The sequence below is a fragment of the Bombus vancouverensis genome, chromosome 3, assembly GCF_051014615.1.
Source record: "Bombus vancouverensis nearcticus chromosome 3, iyBomVanc1_principal, whole genome shotgun sequence".
Taxonomy (NCBI): Eukaryota; Metazoa; Arthropoda; class Insecta; order Hymenoptera; family Apidae; genus Bombus; species Bombus vancouverensis.
Genome location: NC_134913.1, coordinates 18,665,576 through 18,689,533, shown reverse-complemented (window position 1 = coordinate 18,689,533; position 23,958 = coordinate 18,665,576). Strand labels below are relative to the sequence as shown.

Below are 23,958 nucleotides of genomic sequence, written 5' to 3'. Positions count from 1 at the left end.
ATTACAAGGTAAATTAAATTAATTACAAGGTAAATTTCAAAAATGGTATTTGCAACATGGTCGCTCTTTTTTTTTTAATCTTTTAGTCAAGTTTTAAACGGTAGTTTCGTTAGGCGTATTTTGTTGCATTACGTCGCGTTGCATTCTTACGCTTCTAATATATTTAACTGTACTCTTATCGTAACGTAGGAACTGCTTTATATTAGCATCTTTTCACTTTTTCAAAGATATTACGATAGAAATTTCTAAAATAGAAAGCGATCTACGAGAAGCTCGCAGCGAATTCGCGAAGAGTAGTAGCCCATGAAAGAGGAGATAAGAAGCGGCGATTAGAAAAAGCGAAAGAGATTTCAGCAAAAAAATATCGAGTCTGGAGTAGAATTCGCGTAGAACGATGGCATAGTGGCGTATAACGGTGCACGTCGGGGAGCACTTAAATCATACCTCTCCTATTCTATGGCGGGCAAGAGGCGCTGGAGTGCGTGCACGTTTATCTGACACGTATCAAAGCGAAGGAATACGAACGAGAGATCGCGATCAAGAGAGCTCGTGTGCACAAAAGCGCATATTTCATACGAATCAGTTTAAGAGCCTATAGATTTAGCGAGACGAAAGCAAAGGGAAAGAAGAAAGGCGTAATTCAGCTCGCAGCTCTAGCGAATGGAACGAACCTTCTATCATAAATAGAATCATAGAAAAACACATAACGACACACAGAGCTGCGATATATTTAGAACGATAATATTCGTGATAAGATTTGAAATTGCATTAGCACCGTAACGTAACGCGAATATCGCAATATTGTAACGCATATAATTCCATATAATTGGTGCCAAAGATGATCTCGTTAAACGTTCCGGTTTCTCAATAAACGAACAATCGACTGCTCAAGTACTCGGTGCAATGTTCGAAGCAGCTATCTCGCAACTTCTAATTTAATTTAAATTTTAATGCAAAATTTAATTTAATATAATCGCGATGCTGTCGATGAGTTACGTATACCATAACGCGCGTAGTATACCCACGTGAAGTTTCTAGAAGCGTTCAAGCACTTTCGTGAGTTAGCGTGCATATGCCGTTACTTCGTCCATACTTCGCGATCGACGTAGGATACACCGAATATCGAAATCAACTCGACAAACATCGTAACCCTGGACGTTACAATTGGGACGATCGGCAAATACGAAGAAGAAGAGGCACGCTGATCTCCTATTCGCCTACAGAGGCCTATGGTGTGCACACACCCGGCATCGTGTACGTACAAGCGCCGACAACGGCGACGTGTACACGGATGCTGACCGAGAGAGCATGTCCGGAGATAAATCTCGTTCTCGGTGATATTGCCCGGGGACTACCCGCGGTGGATCGTTCGCGCGATCGATGGATCATCGATCGGTACTCGGAGCCAGCGGGTGGGTGCAGCGTGCTGCTATGCGACTCGCTCGTGCAACACGTTTGCGCACGCGTATACTGCAACGTATACGCTTGTGGTACTTGCTCGTCGTCGCAAAAGATAGCGGAAGATACGTGGGTGATGTTCGAGCCTGTCGGAAACCGAATCGATCGAATCCATTTTTCGATCTCGTTGTCCGAACCGAGCGTCGAAAAGCGTTTCGAAAGAAGCGGAGAAGCGTTTTTCGGAAGGTGAAACCGAAATCCATTCGTTGCTTTCGCCAGTCACGTAAGAAGATCACGAGCGAGCTACGGCTGAGAATTTTGATCGTCGGTTGCTCGTTTCGCATTCTGACTCGCGTGTTTTCGTAGTTTTGCGAGTGGACGAGTCGCTGTTAAAAATGGATCGAACGACGTGGCATTACGGAACGAAATCTGTGAATTTGTAATAGTCGAAAGGAGTATCTTTGTAGCGAGTTCGTGAGGTTACTGTGAGAAGCGAGTGAAACCTTGGAAATTGCTGAGAAATTCCACAAAGACGTATAAACGCGCAACGACACGATAAAATGTAATTTACAATGATATTGAGTCAAATCTTTCGAAATCCTTTCCCATCTCGTGCTAAAAAGAAATCTTTACACGGACCACGCAATACATGTAGCAGGATCGGAGCCAACGAGATTAATTAAAGCGTACAATTAATCACGCGTCTTTTATACTCTTTACTGATTCTCCGCGAAATAATTCCACGGCAGACGGTGTCTTAAAATTACGATAGGCTCGGCTCGATTCATCGAGCTCGGTAAAGGCCAAGACGAGCGTAGACTGACGGATTATCGTTTGGTCGATCGAGACGCCTCTCGACTCCCTAATGATCGGATCATCTGGCTCACCGAGCGAAGATTGAACGCGCCTAGAAGACGCGTGTAAGCGTCGCGGTCGAACGCGAAAGGAAAATACCTGGCTTGCTCGTAGGTGTTTGCAAACAATGGCGGGGAATCGTCTACGGCCGATTTCGACATGTGGTTGGAACGACGCTTGTAATACGACGCGAGCAGGGTGTGCCACAAATGAGCATACGCTCACCGGAAAAACGAAAAAGATGCAGCTGCATGGAGAGACATCGCTGTGTGACTCGTCATCGGACTACGTCGTCCAATTCCATCAAGGATACATCCTCCATTTCTTTCTTCCATACTAGTAGCGCGCAACTGTATTCGAACGACTGAAAAAGTTTATCGACATCGTTCGAACGATTTCAATTGGAGAACAATCAAATCGATACGATGTACGGTACAATTCCTGTTTCACGAACTCCGATCTACATTTTACACTGTACATTGACGTGATACAAGATATCCCAGTGTATTTGATAAATATACTACTGTAGTATCGTAAGCTGTTAATAATAATTAGTTAATTAATAACAAATGGATTAAACAGAAAACAATGGTTATTTAACATGAACTAATCGTAGCAACGTCTTATAATTAATTAACGACTCTCGTCAACACAGATCCAACTCTCTCTCAACAACGCTAACAACACTATCTCGACAAAGCAATCCGCACTCTCTGGCTTCTCGACTCATACTACTGCTAATTCGTTTACGTCTCTTAGCAACCCTTTGTCTTTTGTCTGATATCTTTTGTCTAAGCCCCATCATGCACAGGCTCGACAATCGCTTGTTTACAATTCGCACGACAACCCTCTAGGCCCCTCGTCCACGATACTACACTACGAACTCAAAATGTTGCGTCCGATTATTCTTTACATAAATCATAATCCATCCCTCGATCGAGGCGATTATTAGCTGTGCAAATATAATTAGTCGGACCGCAATGATCCTAAGGAACTGTTATAAAACTCAGCATTTGTATTTACCGTAAGGCCCTTCATTGTTATAAAATATCGTTATTGTTATCGTTTCATCGGGCAAAAAATCGGAAGGTCGTGTTTTTCCCATATTCAACGGTCATTTGCACCTGCAAGCGACCGGTGGTGGAGCGACCAACACTCAGCGATAGTTTTCCTCTGCGACAGTATCGTCACCGAACTTCACTGGTTTGTCTTTGGATCTTTGGATCAGTCAACATCTCTTCACTGGTTTTTCCTCCGTTGATCGGCCAGTGTTCCGACTGGTTTTCGTTCATTGATCAGTCATCGGTTGTAACTTACTATCCACGCGTCTCTGAGAATACGTCTGAACGCACGTCGCGTAACTATTTATATCTATTGAGATATGTATAACTTTATGTGCTAGACTAGGTCAGATGCGTAGTAGTAATACTTGTATGTGAATATCAGTGCGTGGAAGTATGTGCGCGGCGTCTAGAAAACAAATGAATGTAAACTGTTCAGTCGGTTAACCCCTAAACCTACGATTTACGTTCGAGAATTTTGGGCCGATTTACGTTTGGCTCGATCATCGTACTACGGGCTATGCGCGTAGTTGTAGGTTAAGGGATTAACAGTCGAATATGAAAGAGAGTGCTGAGAGGCGTACAAGTGTGTATCGATGAATATCTTTGAAATCGTTTATCAAATAAACATATAACTATTCTAATATAAATTCTAAGTGTAAATTTAGTGTTCCTGTACCATTATTTCGGCTATTAAGATCCAAAATTCTCAATAATATCTACAAAGTTGTTGGAATAAATTACATACATTGTAACCTGTTGCTTCAGTGTTATGATCAGTCAACCATCTCTATTATCCTAAATAGGGGATCGACCAATTCGTGGCGTGGATTATCGAATCGTAACGAGAATTTACGACTCTCGTTGACGCGATCTGCCGCGAACTCGTCTCTCCGTGAACGAACGAACGCAAAGAGAGCTAAAATACTGACAACGAAAGATCGATAAAAGGGACCTAAAAAAATCGCTAATAAGAAGAAAAGGCTGGCGAAAGAGATGCTCCGAGTATTGGGAAAGAGACAACAACCATCTGTCTTCCGAACGTATCGTTATGGGAGTAACTGCGAAGATGATAAAAAGAAAAGCGAAAAAGGGCGGACGCAAGAGGGACGATAACGTATCGGTCGTAACGCGTTAAATGAAATGGGCCGCGGCTGGGCACGGAGGAGGCTTGTGTTCCAGGAAATATGAATGGCGCGGATAGGCATGCTCGTTACTTCTCTTTGCCGGCTCTCCGAGTCTCCCTTACTTCGTGTCCTGGCTCTTTCTCTTTTTCGCGTTAAGCTCCACCGTTCGGCTTTCTCTTTCTGCCGCGTTCAGCCGGCAAATATGTATCTCTCCGGTCAAGTTGCACGCGTCTGCGTGCGTGCCAACCCACGCAACAGAGACGGAGGCACCGGCGTCTAGATATATGACGCGACAATGAATCAGAACCGGAACCTTCGGCATTCCCGAGGGCCGTATTCTGCGTGGAACAAGGTCCCTGTCTACACCAAACGCCTGTTCGACGCGCCACCGATTCCACATCGCGTCACCAAACCCACGCAAAATTGTTTAGCGAAATTTCCAAAATTTCCGAAACACGGTATTCCGACACTAGGTGGAAACGCAATCGGAAGAAATCGTGAGAAACATTTCGCCCGACCGAAATAGCAAGAGCGAGATTTAAGAGTTAAGGCGAAACGTTTTCTCACGATAAAATACCTAATGTCGAGGATCGAGTAGCTTAATGACATTTCAAAGAACGGCTGTGTCAATCATCTAGGTTTCTGTCGTTAAAAAAATTCACGATAATCCGCCGGAAGTTCCGAAGTCGAGAAAAACTTGAAATTTGTAGTTCTTGTCCTCCAGGAAATTCTCTCGATCGTGATATCAAATATTTACGATGCCTCGACAAGCGACGCGTAGGTATGTGCGTCGTTCCTCGAGTATCCCATCCTGGCAGTTAGCATCGCGTGCAATAAAGAACGAAAATATAACGCGGATTAACGCGAGTCAGCCGAAGGCCATGCGTAGCAACCGCTTCGCCATCTAATCCGCTCGATCGAATTAGAGCCAACGAAGACTTCATTCTCCGTTTCCGGTGCGCACCATTCTGCATGTATTATGTATAACGGCGGAGAGACAGAGAAAGAGAGAAACAGAGAGAGAGAGAGAGAGCAATGTACATACGATGGTCGTATCTCGTCAATTAGCGTAATTCGAATTAAGCATGTCCCGCGGTGCGATCGAGGATCGCGATCGAAGATCGTAAAGACCGTGGGGTGGTACGTGGAGCAACTAGATCGGTGCTAATACGCTCTTGGGCAGCCGTACCGCGTTCGAGATACCGATCGATTTTATCGAGTTCGAGGTACGGCAATGGAACCGTGCACCCGCGGCAGAAATCGATGGCGTTCATTGCGTAACGAGCCACTTACCGCAAATCAAACTAATAGCCAATAAAGTACAACGGGTCTAAAATCGTGTTCGCGTAAACCAGCCACACCTGGGATCCAGCAGGACTCTTTAATCGGCATCGTCCATCGGTCTTTTTAACGGTGCGATCGTTCGGTCCCTCCCGCGTTCCGCGCGCATCTTCACCAAAGTATCTGCATTCGATCCGTGTGGCCATCGATCGCGTTTCTCAAAACGTAATTCGACTGCAGCTTCGTTTAGTTAGGAAAAAATCGATCTTCCTAGTACTGGTCGTTGCTTTCCGAGTGGTACGAGACAGCCTACGAGTCTCTCTCTCTCTCTCTCTCTCTGTCTGTCTCTCTCTCTCTCTATGCCTCTCAGAGGATAACGAATGGAACGGATAGTTCACGGGGGTTAAGCTATTCGATTGGCTGTAAAGCATCGTAAATGCCGAGATACGAAATACGGAATGCCGATCTGTTAAACGCGATTAGAATGTGATTAGACACCGCGAGACGGCCGCGTAAGTACGCAAGCGAGGATGTAAAATATAGATAAGCCTTGTATAATCGGCATAATTAATAAACAGAGAGGTTGAGGTGGTCGAGCCCCGGAACAATAATAGACAGCCTAGGTATGCGGTAAAATCGATACCGCGAATAACAAGCCGATGAATAAGCCGTCTCGTATCGGAACTCGTTCTGCTCGCGACAACCGAACGTAGAGCTACGATCGACGATTTTCACTGGTCGATGATTTAATCGCGCTGACTCGAGAGATAGCGCACGTACAAATGTCGTGGACGTACCCGAGCGCACGAGGGACGTGTCCGCCAACGAATCGCGATCTAAACGCCAGGGCATCGTTCCTTCTTCCGTTCTCTTTCGAATTTTTCTTGGAACTACGAAACAATGGTCCCCTGCGATGCGATTAGAGAAGCTCCAAGAACGATACCATGGAGCGGAGAAGCCGTCATTCGAACATTTCGTGCGCTACGTTGGTTAACTCGGTAACGGTACCTCGGATACTTCGAACGTGAACGCTCACGGGTTGTAATTTTGCCGAGCATGCATGTCGAACGTCGCGTTCACCGGCCGAAAATAATATTTCGTCGGCAGTAGCAATTAATCCGGCACGAGAGTCCAGAGGAATGCGGTTCTGCATCGCCAGACGTCCGTACGAAGCGTTAATTAAGATATATACGCAAATTTCTGGCGATAAACGTTCGATATCGAGCATCTACGAGATTCAGGCTCGATGAAAGATGTTTCGTCGACGCTGATTAAGCGCAATCGTATCGAGCAAAGACGAAAAAAGTAAGAGGTACCATCGAACAGGTCGAGCATTTCATTTCTCGCAAACGCAATCCCTTTAAATCGTTCGTCTTATGAGATTCAAGCGAGGTTACGACTAATCGATCGGATGCCTGTAAAAAGCAATAATCGTATAATCCTTAATTATCAGAGATTTTGTGCGATGTCGCGTAAGAGTAAAAACGTAACGATAGAAAGCGGTTCGATTTTTAAAAGAATCACTAGGCTAAGAGGTTAATAGAGTCACCGCTATAAAAAAAAACGGCACGCAATCTCGATTTCCCTCGATTATTCCTTCGTCCGTTTTAATCGTGTCTTTTAGGCTACTATAAAGCTCGTTTTCAGCCACTTTGTCCGTGGCGCGACGTTAATTCTCCTTTTAACCTGAACCTCGCGTTCTTCGGGTCGAGGATCTCTGACATCGGGCCGACAATCATGACTAGAACAACGAGCAAAGAGGAAGAGCGAAAAGGAGACACGACGAGGCGACTTAATGTCGAGGTCGTTAAGACCTCGTTTTCACTGCATTACAGCCGGCCAGCGTACAACGGTGACTCGCGCCCCTTTTCCGCCTTTTCGTTACGCAGTTACTGACCCTTCCACGTTCATTGTTCCCTCCATTTAGGTGAAAGCATCTGGCGAATGACTCGTTCAACAAGAACGCGCGTCCTTCGACCAGCGTTGGTACATTCCTTTACACCAGCCAATTAGCGATTATCGGTAATCGACGATTAAATTAACGTTAATCGATGAAAAATCACACCACGGAAAATTTAAAAATTCTTTCTTAGAAGGAACATCGTAACGTTAAATTTATCGCGGACTCAGACCTTTGTATTCCTTTAGTTACATCTTTTATGCTCTAAAAAATATCGTTCGTCACTGTAGACGCGAAAACAGCCGTGAAAAGAACGTACATACAGAGTTCGTACAATACGGAAACGTGTACAGAATATCGAACAAATTTTTATTTCAATTTTATTTCTTCCGAATTTCCACAAACATCCGCCGTCTAATTACAGTATTTATAATAAATGCTAATATTATTCCTAGGCAATATCATATTCACGAGAATATTACGTAGTGTCGTTTATTCGTCAAGTTTTAGCATCGAGTTTTAGCGCACGAGATCGAACTTTACGTCATCGATGAGGATATTCGTGGCAACCTTTCTATGCTCGATCGATTACTCGCGATCGCTTCGAAGAAGCCTAAGCGACGCGATATACCATCGAGCCATGGTATCTTTCTTTCATTCATGCGCCATCCTCGATATCATCATCTCGCATCGTGCATCGCGAAGCATATCGAGGAAAATGCGTCGCGATTGCGAGGCGAAGAGTTTCGCACGAAACTCGTGTGAGACCGGAGAATTGAATTATGGGAGCACGCCTCGACAAGATACAATCTGATTCCATAATGAAAGAATGCTCTATGATGTTGCGTTTTCTAACGGCCTGTGTCGGCCAATTACCATCGAAACGCCCTGCTTGGATCGATATCGCGTTATTCCGTGGTCTATGAACCGAGAATTGCAGAGAAAGTTCGATAAACTTGGATATTGCAGAATATAAATACAAGTCTTCTTCGTTCATGGTCACAGAAAGAAGGAATTCTTCTATTGGGTTGGCAACCAAGTGATTGCAGATTTTGTCAATACCATCTAATGACAAAATCCGCAATCACTTGGTTGCCAACCCAATACAAGAGCTCTTTTTCATTTTTAATTTCGTTCCGACTACTCGTTTCGTGACATTCTACGAAACGAAACGAGGAAATATTTTTGTCCAGCACCGTCTGTTTTGCTTAATTTTACGGTCGATGGATAAAACGAAAGTTAGGCTCCGATCGTGAACGAAGATCTTTGTTATAGGAACGATATTATCGAGCGAAGTTGAAACGCGTGCCCGATTAACCGTCTGTCGTCCATGAAGTCCCGTAAACGAAGAAAAGGAGAAAACGCCGTGTTCTTATCGAACGCGCTAAATCTAGCTACGATCGGAACGACGACATTTCTCGTGGATTCCCAGCGAGATAGTCCTAAAGCCGTTTTCGTTTTCTACCTGTGTACGTACGTACGTACGTATATCACGATTGCACCGTGGCTCATTTTCTAACGAAACTGTTAAGCTGTTTAAACATTCCGAGAGAAAAGAAGAGAAAAATGAACTGCAAGGAGAAACAAAGTTAACGAACGGGCGTATGGTATATAAATATAAAGCAACGTTCGGTAACCGGTAACTATATTAATTACCGCGAATAACTGGATCGCATCGGGAACAAAACAAACGAATTCACCACGCTTCCTCGGCCGTGTTCAGCGCTTTTAACGAGACAGAGCGGGAGAAAGAGCAGGGAAGAGAGAGGAATTACAGTGAAAGAAGGGAATTGTCTCGAATCTAATTGCGATCATTAACGCGGCTATATTTCCCTGAGAGGTAACGATCCCGCTCGGGCAACATTAGACAGCAGCGAGTGGCAACCGCGAAAACATTCTCCGGTTTCTTTTTCCTCGGTGTAAGGCGTGTCGTCTTAGCGACGAGATGCGATTACCTTCGTTAACGAAACGATCTGGCCGTGAACGAACGATAGTTTTGGGCCAGTGAATTCGCGCACGCCCTAATAGCCAGGTGTAACGAGACGATTCATCGCTTTGATATTTCATTCGCCACGCGCTGTTACGACCGCGAGAGTGGAAGTTGAGAAAAACTGAAAACAACGAAATGAAAAGCCTGGCGGGAGAGAGCCTGAGAAAGAACGACACGGTTGAAAAGCGTGAATCCACCATCGATTTACATTTTCTACATACACTTCCACTTAATGGCTCGCTAATTACAGCCTCGTATCGCTCAGTTTTCATCGTTATTTTTCCACCTGGCCGTGTAAATTACGAGCAACTAGCGACGTTTTAATCCGCTTCCGAGAAGCTTCCATCGAAATGTGCCAAAGAGCAAGATTCGAGTATCGTTGCGCGTTGTTTCGCCAAACCACCGCACGTTTTCCTCGACGTGTTTACACTCTGATAACGCAACTAATGTCACGGCTCGTTTAATTATTCATGCGCGTCTGAGTCGCGCTACGGCGGCGTTTCATCGATCAAACTGCAAACAAGAAGGAACAGAGGCGAGGGGAAGCGCCGTGCGAAAAATCGCTGGCGCGCCAAGACGCGAACGATTTCGAAGAATCGCGTAAAGAAAAAAGGGCATTCGGTGAATCGGTTTGTTCGAACTATCTCACGAGATATCGCAAAGATCTTCGGAGGGGCCAGGAGTAGGAGAGTTAATTGCAGAAAAAAGTCCAAGTAATTAGGATAACGATCGAGCGCGTTAAAAGCTTCCTGCTCGCGCGTTCCGGACACCTCCGGTTCGTATATATTCGTGAGTATTTTATTAGCTTGTTTCCCCTCCTCTTTCTCAATCGGGCATTTACATCTAAACAACGTTCTCAACGAGAGAATCTAGCATCTTCTAGGAAGGATCAAGGACAGGTGGAAGGAACGAGCAACGACGATCAAAGAATGTCACGGTCAAAACGTTTCGAGAGACCTCTCGTCTTTTTTGCCATCAACAAGACTCGTTTTTCTACGAAATCTGCTGGCCCTCGGGAATGGTGCAGCGTGTCGTAACTCCTTTGGCCCTGTGGACGTTAAGGGATGCAGAAAAAGGCGAAGATTACAGAGCGGTGCTCTCTCTCTCGAGAGAGACGATCCTTGGTATCTCTCGTAAAGAACGAAACCGATGACCAAACACCCCCGTCGGGATTTTCATATTCACAATTAGCATGTTCTCTGCCTCGTCTTTTCGAATTCGTCCGAACAATGGCAGGGACACCCGCGGCGAACTGGCTCGTTCCATTGGACAAAAAGCAACGCGGATTTTTGGCAAATAAAAACGCGAGCCGAAACCCGCCGCGTGTTCCGCTAATCCCTTTTGGCTGTGATATATTCGAAATTGATGGCTCCTCTCGTCATTCGTTTCGCGTTTAGGCGATCTCGCGCGTAAATCTTTCGAAGAAAACGCATCGGTCAAGCTGGTAATTTCGTTTAATCTTTGGACGCGAAAGGGAGGATCGACGAAAGAGAGTTTACGAATTTTCAAAGTTTTTCTGAACGCCAGATACAGGTTGTTGCGGTAACGATCGCTCACGGGTACGCCGTTCTACGCCGGTATGGCGAACGAAAACGAGGTTTGATTCAGAGTTTCGGAATGCGCGCGGTTCGTGCTAAGCCTCCGGGCCAACGAGCTTCCTCGCAAGGTTGCTTTCCAATCAACGAGGAATTTCAGTCGGTCTACCCCGGCACCGGTTTCTAACGACCAAAATCTTACACTCGATCGCAGCACAGCTACGTACTCAGTCTCTTTCGTACTCTTAAACGTAATATTCGCAACAACTATCGATGACATTAAGATCGCCGAATCGGCGAATTCTCTTCAAATTTTTTATCCAACTTCTTTCCAACCATTCGACCGATTCACAAGTATCGAACGTAAGTGCCAGTGTATTTCGTTTATTCGATGGGATAAATACCGTCTGGCTAATGTTGGAAGGTGGTTCAAGGCCTTGCCGCGTTCAAGGACCCCTGGGTGTGGATGCTGCGGAGGCGCGCGAAGAAAAAATCGACCAAACGTTCACGCGAGCCGATGTTGAGGATATTCGGCTACCGTGCTCCATCACGTCCGATCGTCGATGTTATCTGATCGAGAGAGGCGGCCTGGGACTTCCTTGTGTCTCGCGGAGAGCGAGAGAGAGCGAGAGAGAGAGAGAGAGAGAGAACCGGAGCCCTGCGAGCTCAGCGATTTAACTAGATGCGCCCAGGCAGATCCCTATCTGCCGCGATTGCAAGAGTCGTTGCTGCTCGACAAGAGCTCCGCTGCCTTCTCTCGTCTCCTCTCGCGTTCGACTAAAGGGGAGCGAGGTAGTCGTTAAGGGCTGCGCGCGTACCACCAGGAGTTACATAGCGCTAACGCGTTCGACGAGATCCATCTTCTTTCTTTTTCCGTGCGAAATTAATGGCACTTCGCGTACCCTCGCGAAACAGCGGGCGAAAAGAAAAAAGGGGAATGTCTGCTCGGGGAACACCAAGTTGACGAAGGTTAGCTACGCTGCAACCCGGCTTGGAGAAGGGGAAAGAACGACGAAAGTCTTGTCGTCGTTAAGAGTTAAGAGTCGCTCGAATTACGAACATTTGGCAACGTCCGCTTTTACTGGCCGGCTTAATACCCCCCGTTGCACACGCATCCTATATAGACGCGAGTGCACGTGTGTGGCGCCGGCCAGAGAAACGCACAAAAGCTTGTCGGTGGGCCTTCGTCGTTCAAATACCGAGTCGTTAAAACCGTGCAATTTCGTCGAATTACGAATCGCGCCGCACCACCGCGGACGACATTTAATGGCCGCTATGCGCACCGAACCCGCCCCGTCCGCGTGCACCGCCGTTCCTTCTACCCACAATTTCGCGACCCACTGCTCGCCGCTTTACGGAGAGAGCACAATTTGCTCAAGTTACGAACGAGCCACGCTATTGCATTACGCTCGGTGAAAGCTGCCGATTTTACGATCATCCTTTTTCTGCGCTGCAGTTCGAAGTACGCTTTTTCATCACCGGCCAGGAAACACGCGCAACGAACCCGCGAGATGCGCGCAATTTTCGTTATTTCGTAGTTGCATTCCTGTACCATCGGACAGATGCACGTCGAGAAGAATTTTTGGAAGTATTCGATCAATGAAGCTTCTCAGAAACCAAAGAATATGGAAACTCCACTTTTTCTCGGAGGACAAACGAATTACATCGATGAGATGGCACGGATAACAGGACATTCTCAGGTAAATTTTAACAAATTTCTTCTCTTACAGATATACATCCTATGGGCCTACCCTTGGCTATCTCGACCCGATCTTCGCAATTTTAGCTACCACCAGCTTTCTTTCCTTTCTTTAATTACCACGATACAGCCCATTTTGCGTAATGCAGCGGAAATTGTGGTCGAACGAGATGTAAGCCCGTTGGAAAGCAATCGGAGCGACACATTCCCAATCGTGCTTCAAATTGAAACACCGAAGGAAGACGAGAAGCGAGATCGATTACCTTCTTGATCGGTTCCACCGTGGAAGCCGGAGAACGCGTTCAGATAACTTAAACCAGTTCGAACAATCCCCTCGTAATTCCGAATATACGTATGCACGTCGATATTTGAAATAGCTAGAAATCCATATTACAGGTAGAGAAGGATGAAAACATCCGCGGTTGAAAATAGCCGATAATCGCGAGTCAACTTACAAGTCGATCCGTTTCAACGCGAAGTAAACACACGAGGCAAGCGAGAAATTCCGCTCGCTCGGTGAATTCTTTTTCTTTTTTCTTCGAGCTATCCGGTGTTCCGGTTACGCGATGGAACGAGCGTGCCACGAATACGAGGAAGTAATGGCCGCAACGTTTCGACGCGCGGCGAAATAAAAAGTCATTAACGCTTGCCTACATAACCACGCGCGCGGATTACGCGAAACTCGCTAGTACGGGAACACGAGACCATAGTAAAAACAGCCGTTTAAAAACTGGTATTACGTTGCGATGCAATTATGTAATCAGGTTGCGGCACGTACATCGTCAGGTTTCCAATCGTATTTAATTAAAAACTATCGGCGAGAAACAACGCACGGGCCCCGCCACTCCGACTAATCGATTCCAGCCGCAACCTAATATCCCAATTTTCCACGAGCCGCGAGACAGGTCACGGTTTCTGTTCCAGTTTCGGCATGGAAAACGGTGAAACCTGTTTTCGATTAAAGTCGTAGAGCTGTAGAGCGTTATCGGTGATAAAAACATCAGACGCGGCTTACAAACCACTTACGTCTACCGTCGTTCGACTGTTCTGTGTTTACTATCGTTCTCGAATTCGTGGAATAACGCGAGACAGAAATTCCTGCTAGTTACTCTACTAGAACACCTCCATTCGTACTTCTAATCGTTACAAGAGATGCTTGCACGTTGTTTATTTATCTTTTGTTTCGTGATTTCTCTGCTCGCTTAAGCGATATTCGTGTAAACATAGCGTACGTAAAGCGCGTAATTTTGTTCGCTTGGTTCATTGCGTTGAACCGTTCACAGTAACGAATTCCTAGTCCTTTTAAACGGCGTTTAAACATCTTCGATATTTTAAATATCGATCTAGAAACGATTAGAAATATCGTAGAATCCGTCTTCGCCTAATTCTGTCCCTAAAATCCACGAACGTCACGAATCTGATATTATAAAACAAGGGATTAATCGCTAAATGTACGTTCCTATGACCGATTAAATTAAAGAAATTCCATCGAACAACGCGAATTGTCTCGATGATGACGCATCGAAGGAATTTCGACGTTACCTTGCTTAATTACATTACGCAACGAACAACGCCGCTCGAGAATTCCAGGTATCGTAATCCCATAAAATGTACGTATCAGCTTGGCGAAAATATTCGAAGGGAATAATGGGACTCACCTCTTTCATGCCATCGAGCCTGCCGAGGCTCTTGGTACCCCGAAGCGGCGGAAACGCGGCGTCGTGCCATCCGGAGTTGCACATCTGCACTTGCTCCGAATGCACGTTCAAAGCTCGCGCCCTGCTCTTGCTCTTGCGCTTGTCCAGCAGATGCTTCGCCCTGGATTTGCGGACTGGCGCGGCCGGATCATCCTCCGGATCGCTCTGCACCTCCCAACGCGACGGAGATTTAAAACGACGTCGAGGACTCGTCGGTGAGGTCACCGGCGAGGTGAGCCTCTGGACGAGGGTGCCGAACATGGTCATCATTCGACCTGCTTTAACACCGACGTAACGATCAACGATACTTCACTCCGACTTGGACATCGTGGTATCGAGCTGTGCGCGCCTCGTCCTTCGATAACGTGGTTCAGCTCATGCCAGCACACGATTCGTGTTCTTCCACGGGGAGAAAAGTATACAACACTCTCTGTCACTCGGTGGTTCGCGCGAAATCCACAGGTGGTTCCCGGAACGGATACACGGTGCACACCGAGTGTATACACTCGTGCCTCGCGTGCCAATACACAGCTTTCTGTTTGTCGATGGACGATGCCGGTAGGAACGGAGCAAAACACCGTGGTTCACTTGAAACTGTAACGCGTGGATAGAGCAGTGGAAGAAACGAAAACGTAAGATAAGACGCGATAGAAAAAACCGGTCACTGTTTACTATCACACGATTTTTATTGCGCCGCAGGTAGATAGGTTCAAGAGCTCGTGTATGTAACTTGTCTGCCTGTCTCTCTCTCTCTCTCTCTCTCTTTCTTTCTTTTTCTCTCAGTCTGGATCTTGGTTGATCCTACGCGAGACGTTGCACGCTTGTTTTTCCGTGCGTACGCGAATTGAACGCAGACAGATACCGTTTCAGGTACCTGTGTTCTACAGCACGTTTCACCGATCGAGCAGAAAAGTAGTGGCCTACGGGGAAGCGACGTGTCAGAGGGCCGGATCGACTTGAAACCAGGCACAGGTATTTGCCTTCGGGCGTGCAGCGCTCTCTCGCAAACACGGTCCGCGTTTAAAGCGGTAGTCTACGTGCACCGTTTCTTTCCTATAGGGTTCGCGGTTTCCAGTGTTACTCGCCGTTCGCTAGACGGCCTTCCCTCGTACTATGTTCCAACGATCGGAACGAGACGCGAAAGAACGCACAACCGTGTTACCGAAACGTGACAACAAAACACGAGATACGTTCGAGACGGAGACTGAACGTAAACGCGACGCGAAACATACACGCCACGAGCACCGATCACTGGCTACGTGCGGAATCGAACTGGTCGCGCGGAGACTGCGTCTGCCGACCGGTTGGCCTCGCTCTTACGAAAATGCCCGAGTACGGACGAACTCGAACGAACCGGATCGAAGTTGCACGATCCACGACGACGAGACGCGAGACCGAGTCACCGGTTACCATGGCGATCGGGACTTATTCCCCGTTGGGCCTTACACGTCGTTCGTACCTGACTGGGGAAACCGAACCAACCGAACCGAGCGCCGATAAAAGGTTCTTCCGTACGTTTTCCATGCCTAATTTTCTCTTATATTTCACTTTTCTTTCCCACGGAGCCCTTTATCATCGTTTCGTCCAACGATCGGAAATCTAAACGTCGACCGTATATGTGGTTGTTGTTACGCGGCAATCGCTAAAGAAACACGCGGTATTTATTCCGCTGGATCGTAGAAGATCGTAACGGATTACGAACGAGATAAATAACGAAGTACCGATTGATTTTACAAGATTTCGAAGGATTCGATATCAGAGATGTACAGAGGCTGGATGCGCCGCAGGGTGCATCGTACTCTATTTGCAACCGGCGGAACGTGTCCCGCCGTAACGGTCTCGGTAACGATAAAACGAATTGATAATGCCTGACCCCGGAATGAATTCCTGTTTCTAGGCGTCAACCGGCTAATTAATGGCACGATGACTGGTTCTCGGTTGCTTCGCGGTGATATTCTTGCATGTCGGACGCGATAAATGGGGAGTAGTCGTGCGGAACATGGCGAGAAGTTGCCGGGATGTCGTGGAACGCCAGCTTCCACGAAGACTCGCCGGTTGAAAGCACGAGAGAGGCGAAAATGAGAGCTCGATAAGCGGCAAAGGGACACCGACCGATCCCGGCTTTTAATCGATGGACGCAGGGTTAATCGCGCGTCCAGACTCCCGATGATTTTCATCGAGCTTTGACGCATCGCGATCTACCCTACCCGGTAATCAAGCAAAGAGGCACGCTCGTGATTCTTCGTCGCTTTCAAGGACAACGAAGCCTGACGCGAATCAAGAACGAACGCAACGTGCCTCTTTCTTGCTTGAACGATATCATTAGAGTACGATCCCGTCAAAAGTTCAATTACTCTCGCGTCTATATACGGTGATACTGGAAAGTTGATTAATCGTGTCAGAGGCCCACTCGGTAATTATTACGTGGCCGCGTAATTAGCGCGAATCGTCCGATACCAGGTTCATTCTCCGTTCCGTGTCCTTATCTTGTGGCAACGGTATCCGTGAGAATCTGAGTTACGCGAGGCAAACCGATTCAGATTCGTCCCTCTGTAACGAGCGCGTGATCCATGATGCAGCTCGAAACGTGTGCGGTTAGTCGCGTTAGTTTCTTCTCGCTCATCTCTCGTCTTCATCGTCTCTCGTCTTGTCTCGTCGAGTCGAGTCGAGTCGTGTCGAGTCTCCTCTCGACTCGTCTCGCGGAAGTCTGCTCGTCCTACATCGCGATTCACCTATGCGATAAAACGTAAGAGGCGTGTAACTAGAAGTACGCGTTATCCTACTCGGCTACCTGTTGAATATATCCTTGCACGTATGAAATAATTAATCGTGTCTCGTCCAAAATCTCGGTGATTACTCTTGCAGACGTCCTCGGTTAGTTTACCGGCGAAAGGAGGAATAAAGTAGCGGCAAGAAAGGAACAAGAAAGCGAGAAGGAAAAATTCGTCCAAGTTTCTTGACGTACGGAATCTTCGTTCGTAGGATCGCGCTTCTTGTCGCTGAAGGCTTAAATTTCAAGACTGCGACAGGTGCAAAGGCTGAATAAATCCCAGCTATCGTGGAATCGCGTCAGTCTGCGGTCGTGGCTGACTTTTTTTTTCACATTCTTTTTCTCGCTTTCGTAGGCCTCGATTTATGCCCGTCATTGCGAAGTAAAAGTACGAGATTCAGGATATTCGGTACGAGTTTGCTAGTACGTGCGACTGAAACGTGCCACGTGTCTGCCTATTGTTCGTAGTTTCGTGTTCCATCGCGCCTCCTCCACGTTTCTACGTTGCACACTCACGAGAGCGAATCTGGAGCACGCCGCTAGAAGAAACACGTAGTGCCCGCCTAGAATCGAAGATAACGTCAAAGCGCCATAAATATCCGATTAGATCAGGTCGCTGGGCGCATTCCTCTTCCACCAGTCATAATCCGAAAAATAAATCCTACACGCGTAAGTTTACGTAATGCTTCCTCCCTCGTGTACTACAGCGGCTACAAAAGGTATTGGCACGTACGGACAGCCGACAATGAGGCTCACGATTAAAATGCATCGTATACATCCAGAAAACCGAGTCATGTTCCTCGGTCGAGTTTCTCAGCGCTAAAACTGGAATGCCAAAACTGCGTGGCCACGGAGATCCTCCGCGTAATAAATCCATGTTATCAGGAAGAAATCGCGGTAAGTTTTTTCAGCCAGCCATTTTTTCGACCCTCCGACCAACGCAACGTCCTTTCGGAACGCGGAAAGTTCTTCAGCGCCGCGCAAAACGATCTCGAACTCAACGAACCGAGCACACGCGAACGCTTTGCGCGCAAGCAGCGTCCAGGATACGGTTCATAATCGAAACTTTGGCCGCGACATTTGCATCGGATTCGATCCGCCTCGCGTTTCACCGCGTCATAGCCGAGAGGACCGATCGAATTGAATTTTCTGCAGCAAGAGAAAAATCGTCGGTCGATCTACCGTGACTGATCGTCACCCCGTAGCGAATCACGAAAACGATACCTCGATCGACAGGTCGTTTCCCTTCCGGTGTGCAATCCTAAGCGACTTGCGAACGCGAAAGCGAGTCTTGGCAAAGTACGTCGCGCGTTCGCTCGTGTCGTCGATTTTCACGAATCGCGAATGCACACGTGCACCACGCCGTGGACCGATTGGTAAAATCCAAGAGTTAACTTCATCTCTCTCTCTTTCTCTCTTTCTCTCTCTCTCCTCTCTTATTGGGAGAGAACGTGCTCTCTCGTGTACGTGCACGAGAAGGGAAACATTGCGTGCCGATTATACTGTCGGCCAGTGTGAGAAATATTATCCTTTGATCTCCGGTGCTGCGCACTCCGTGCCGGTTTCACTCCGGCAAGAAATTAACGACCACGGCCCGCCGTTTCAGTACGACCTGCCTTCGGAGATTATCAGTCGCGAGAGAGCCTGAGCGAGACGGAAGTGAACGTGCCGCAGGAAGTGGTCGAACAGCGATTTCCCCTGACATTGAAGCGCGAGCTTAAGCAACCATTCGCGTTTAATCCATGCGTATATACGCCTGTATGCTTCGTACAGTTCTAAACTCGGTGATATACGTCAAGGATGACGATTTGAGAAATTTATGCGTACGACCGGCAGGGTTCGTGCGGTGTCACTCGAATGCAAGGTTGAACCAGCCGATAGTACCAGCTATAGTTTGAACAAGCAAACGTGAAATCTCTGCAACGAGTTGGATCAACTGGGTCAAGGAGTGTAAGATAGAGGATGTTATAAAACGAATTCGATCGTCGATCGGTTAACAGCAGCGTGAAATTTGTACGATGGAAATAAATTAGGCAATACGCTATACGAACCTTAGGTGTATGAATTATTTGTTTCTTTCCTAGGTGAGATAAATGGAATTCTACTGCAATAAGAATCAGAACATGTACATATATTACACAGAACACTGAAACTTACGGGCTTATAGTTGCCTATCGACTGGCTCGTGTGCATTAAAAGTCCCTGTTTTTGCATAGTTAATCCGCGCATGACTAATACGGAAATATGCGAGCCGAACGTTTAGACATCGAAGATAATCGATATGAATCGCAGGCAAAAGCATTCGGCAAAGTAACCATTGCAGAAACTTCGCCTAACTTCCGCGAAATTCCAGAGGAAAAAGAGAGAGGAGAGGAAATTGCGAAAGAATTTGGAATGAACGGAACGGTTTAGGTTTGGGTTTAGATAAGATAGACGCGTTGGTAGGCGCGGCAGATTGGAAAAAATCGGCCACGCAAGAATCGTAGTTATTCGAAATAGTACAGAGAGAGAAAGAGAGAGAGAGAGAGAGAGAGAGAAAGAAAGAGGGAGAGAGAAAATAGTGATTTACAACGTTTCACTACTCGCGACGCGTGTGCCCGTCGCGCATTCGGCGCTCGGTTTTCAAGTCGTCCCGTTTAACAAGCTATGCGATCGAGAGTTAAGACCGCGAACGAGATCGTTTCTTCGTGAAAGTCGCGAATGCACACGGCCACGGAGTCCCGCCAGGAAATACTCCATTCCATCGATCGAGCAACGATAACGATCCGCAAAGACCGGTTTAATAACTCGCGATCTAAAGGCTCGAGAGCATTGGCTATCGTGTGCAGACCACGCGGTTATGCTTGCGTAAACGGGTTAATGGAGAGGTCAATGATGGAGAGGTATTAATAAATGGCTGGACAATGGGCGTGGAATTCGCCGGCTTCGGTGAAGCTTGATCTTCCAATTCGAGCAACGAGGCGCGATTGCCCCTTGTTTAGCCTCGTGTTTTATACGGTTCTACTATGTAGCAGAGAATCGACGAGAAATCGACGAGAAATCGACGAGAAATCGATGGAAAATTATATCTTTCTACGTATCTACGCGTCACCCTATATCTCGGTTCCTTTCAAGGATTCGTCCGACTCGTACGAAACGCTGATTGATTAACCCTACGAACCGCGATATTCGTTCGTAATTATTCAAAGATATCGTCGCAAAGCTCTACGACGAATCAGTTTATATTTTATACGTCGACACCTAACAACGAAATGTTATCCGATTCGTGTAAAACGACGTTTAATCGATCCTACGAACCATAGGATTCGTCTGTAACTAACTATTCAAGGAACCAGTGGTAAAGTTCTATGAATCAGTAAACATGGTTAATTAATTTCCTTTAATAACAGGCTACTACCTTTTCGCCAGAAATTAGTTCAGCTTGGCGGGATTTAACGACGGCGTTATGTTCTCGTAAATCACGAATAATGAAAGTCTCGCGTGTCGCGCGGGAACTGTCGACTCGTTCCGTGAGTAAGCTTTAACCAGGCGTCGAATTAAATGGATTCCAGACCTTGTACGGGTCCGTTGTTATGACGTCGGCGAGTTATCTTTCAGACCTTGGCCACGCCAAGGCTATCTTCCACGGGTGGCCAGGAAACGGCTCGTCCTCCTGTTCCAGGGCCAGGAGGAGTCTTGACCTCACGCAACGTTTCCGCGTGCTACTATGTTGAATTCTTTTTTTCGGGCGCACCTTAAACTACCAGCCAGCTTATGGAAGCTTAACTTCGACTTTGAAACCATCCGCACGAAGCATAGCCGGTGTTTTTTTTCTTTTCAGCATCTCGTAAATTCTGGTCGCATTTTTATAACGCGATCGGAGCGCGTTTCGTTATTTATGTAATTGTGGGAAAGATTTAACGCAACGGTCGTAATAAATACAATCACCCCAGCAGTCGTACTCTTAGACACCGAGGCGATAATATCTTAATTTATGTTTCGCAACCCGCCCCATTATCTCATTGACGATTCTTCCGTCGGAAGACGATCCCTCTGCCAGGATTCCGCGACCTCACGCAACGTTTCCGCGTGCCTGATGCCTCGCGCTCTGTGCACGGCTTCGTTTAACTTATTCCCATCCCTTCGATGAATCAATTCCCCTTTACACCCTGATTCTCTCGCACGATCGAACTAATAAATTTTACAAGTTGCAATTTACCAGCGTTAATAAATTTTCTTGTCTATCGGTAACGCGACTTTGCTAATAAAATTTCGTACGTTACGAGGCGGTCGATCGTCCCATTCTACGAAACATTGTAAAATTATATACGACACAAGTGCTTGCGCGAATCGTTTACAGCTTTACCAATCACTCGCGCAAAGATACTTTTCACGCCGAATTGGTCGTTAACCCACTGAATTTCGTAATTGCTCGTCTACGGAAGATCAGAGATACGACTTGTCGTGTTTTTCAGCCGTGGCGTTCCAATAAATTTATCGTATAATTAGTTGACGAAACGTTAAGGTACAACGTTGCTTATGCGCGTCATAGACCAGAAACACCACTTCGCCGATAGTATTGATAAATTATCGTGCAAGAGGGCCCTCTTGCGATATAAATCTTTAATTGCGCTGCTTCACCGGGTTGTAAGAGACGAGCGATTCCATCCCGAAAGGGTACTCGAAGAAGCTCGATCTCGCTTCCAAATAATCACTCAGCGATTCCGATCGGGCAATTTTCCAGGAAAGGCGAATCAACCTCGAAGAGAAGAAGAATCACGAGCCGTGGCAACGTTTCCGCGTGTTTGGAACACGCGTGGTTCCTCGTTTCCTGCGAAGCCCCGTTCGCGGAACGTGCGCATCGCACGCGGATCCCGACAATGCTCCAACGTTGGCTTTCGTACGTTCCTTTTTTTCATCGGACCCAGTAAGGTCGCGCCACTTAACGGTCCACGGCATATTGCATCGGTCGTTTCGTGCGTAGACGGGGAGATTCGAATGGGTATTAAAGATGGGCGCGCGAGGTATCCGCATGCCACCGAGTTGCGAGTTAGCTGGCTCGAGCCGAATGAAAATCCGCCAGGGAAAAGAGAGAGTGCGTGCGACAATGGCGCGTAACGCGGAGGATAACGAGCGCGAGTTATGTCCCGTCATAATTTGCAATTTAGATTTCATTATCACCCGCTGCCCGCTGATCTCGCTACCACCGAGTCTACGTCTAAGAGTCGCGGCTACCGGCGTGCACGTGCTCCTCGAAAACAAGCCCCTGGCTACTGCCTACGTCGCGAGTATATAGACGATTTTCCGCTTCCTGTCAGACGCGTTTTGCTTAGAAAATTGTACAGCCGTACCATTCACGAGGAGAAAAATTACGACAATGATCGATGGATTCCGCTTCGTGGACGAGTTAAGCCGTATCTTCTGGTCTTCAGCAACGTGGAACTTTTAGCCGAGGTACCACGTTTCTTGAAAACGTCACAGGTTGGTTATGCTCTCTTTTTCGACCGCTTCACAACGCGATTTAACCATCTGTCGTAATATTTCAGCGACGATAACGGAGGAAAAAGTAGCTCGAGTAGCTTCAGGGAGGATGCACAGCTTTACGCCGAGACGACGTTGCGTCGCTCGAGAAAGTGCGTCGCGTTACGCAACGACGCGTGTAGCAATACGCTGAACGCTCCGAATTACACAACCGTGACCCAACGATCGACATTTACACAGCGTTAACGTTATTTTGCATAAGGGAACGGCAACGATATCGTTCGGTTACGTTGGACCGCGCGCAATCAAGCAGCGTTGATACGTCGGAAGTGGCACGAAAGGTATGGCAGTAAGATCGTTTTCGACGCATTTGGCCGGTTCAGGAGCTTCGAGAAATCCGCGGGATGCCCCTCGAGCCGAGCCTATTCCGCAAAAGTGTGCTAACGACGCGCAAACCGCCCTCGAGCGAGCATTTCCGCATTGCGCGCGAGCCTTTAAAGCGCGGAAAAACGCTCTTCGGAACACAAGCGTGCCGCGTATACGAACCCGCTCGTTCGGGGTAATGATCCTGGTTAACGGTACCGCAAATTGGTATAGTAAAGGGTCCGTAAAGTCCTTTATGGAAATGTCCATTGCAATATTGTTGGTACAAACTGCGGAACGTTGCCGCGCATCTGGTGTGGGATAAATGACGCGAGTCGCCCGTTTCAATCATTAGAGGACTCGAGCCGCGGTCGATCACCGATACTTTGTATTTAGAGCCGTTTCTGTGTCTCGTATCTCGTTGCCTCTGCTGAAACGATCGACTCACTTTACCAGCAGATTTGTAGACTCTCCTCAGTTGGAACGCGAAATTTCTAAATTCTCCATCTGTAATTCGTGAATTCATCGCGCTTCCTTTTCTATTTCGCGGTTTAACGGGCGTTGACTTGCTCCTTCGCGTTTCTACCAGCAATTTGAAAACACGCGCGCTAACGTGTAAAAAGCCAACCTACAAAACCTATCGTTCTCTCGACGAGTCTGTAATTCGCGTGGGACTTTGGTTACGCGGAGGAAAAGAAGCGTTGGAAAAAGACGGAGAAAGCAGCGATCGCTAGTTTCGACGCGTCTCCTAATTCGGGCCGAGAAGATCGAGAGACATCTTTCGAGGAGCATCGGTGCAACGTCCTGCAGAAGAAGAATCCT

The 23,958-nt window shown here is 47.1% G+C and overlaps 1 protein-coding gene across 3 annotated transcripts in view; it reads right to left on the bottom strand.

Annotated features, from left to right (window-relative positions):
- Positions 1 to 23,958, bottom strand: part of LOC117153844 (uncharacterized) — a 179,480-nt gene that overhangs the window by 82,924 nt on the left and 72,598 nt on the right. Inside the window, exon 1 of one of the 3 annotated variants that reach the window (XM_033328295.2) lies at positions 14,505 to 15,814. The exons of the other annotated variants lie outside the window; for them this stretch is intronic. Coding sequence (XP_033184186.2) covers positions 14,505 to 14,813 — 309 coding nt within the window. The 5' untranslated portion in view covers positions 14,814 to 15,814. Of the gene's footprint in view, positions 1 to 14,504; positions 15,815 to 23,958 lie in introns of those variants that run through there. 3 annotated transcript variants of the gene reach the window in all.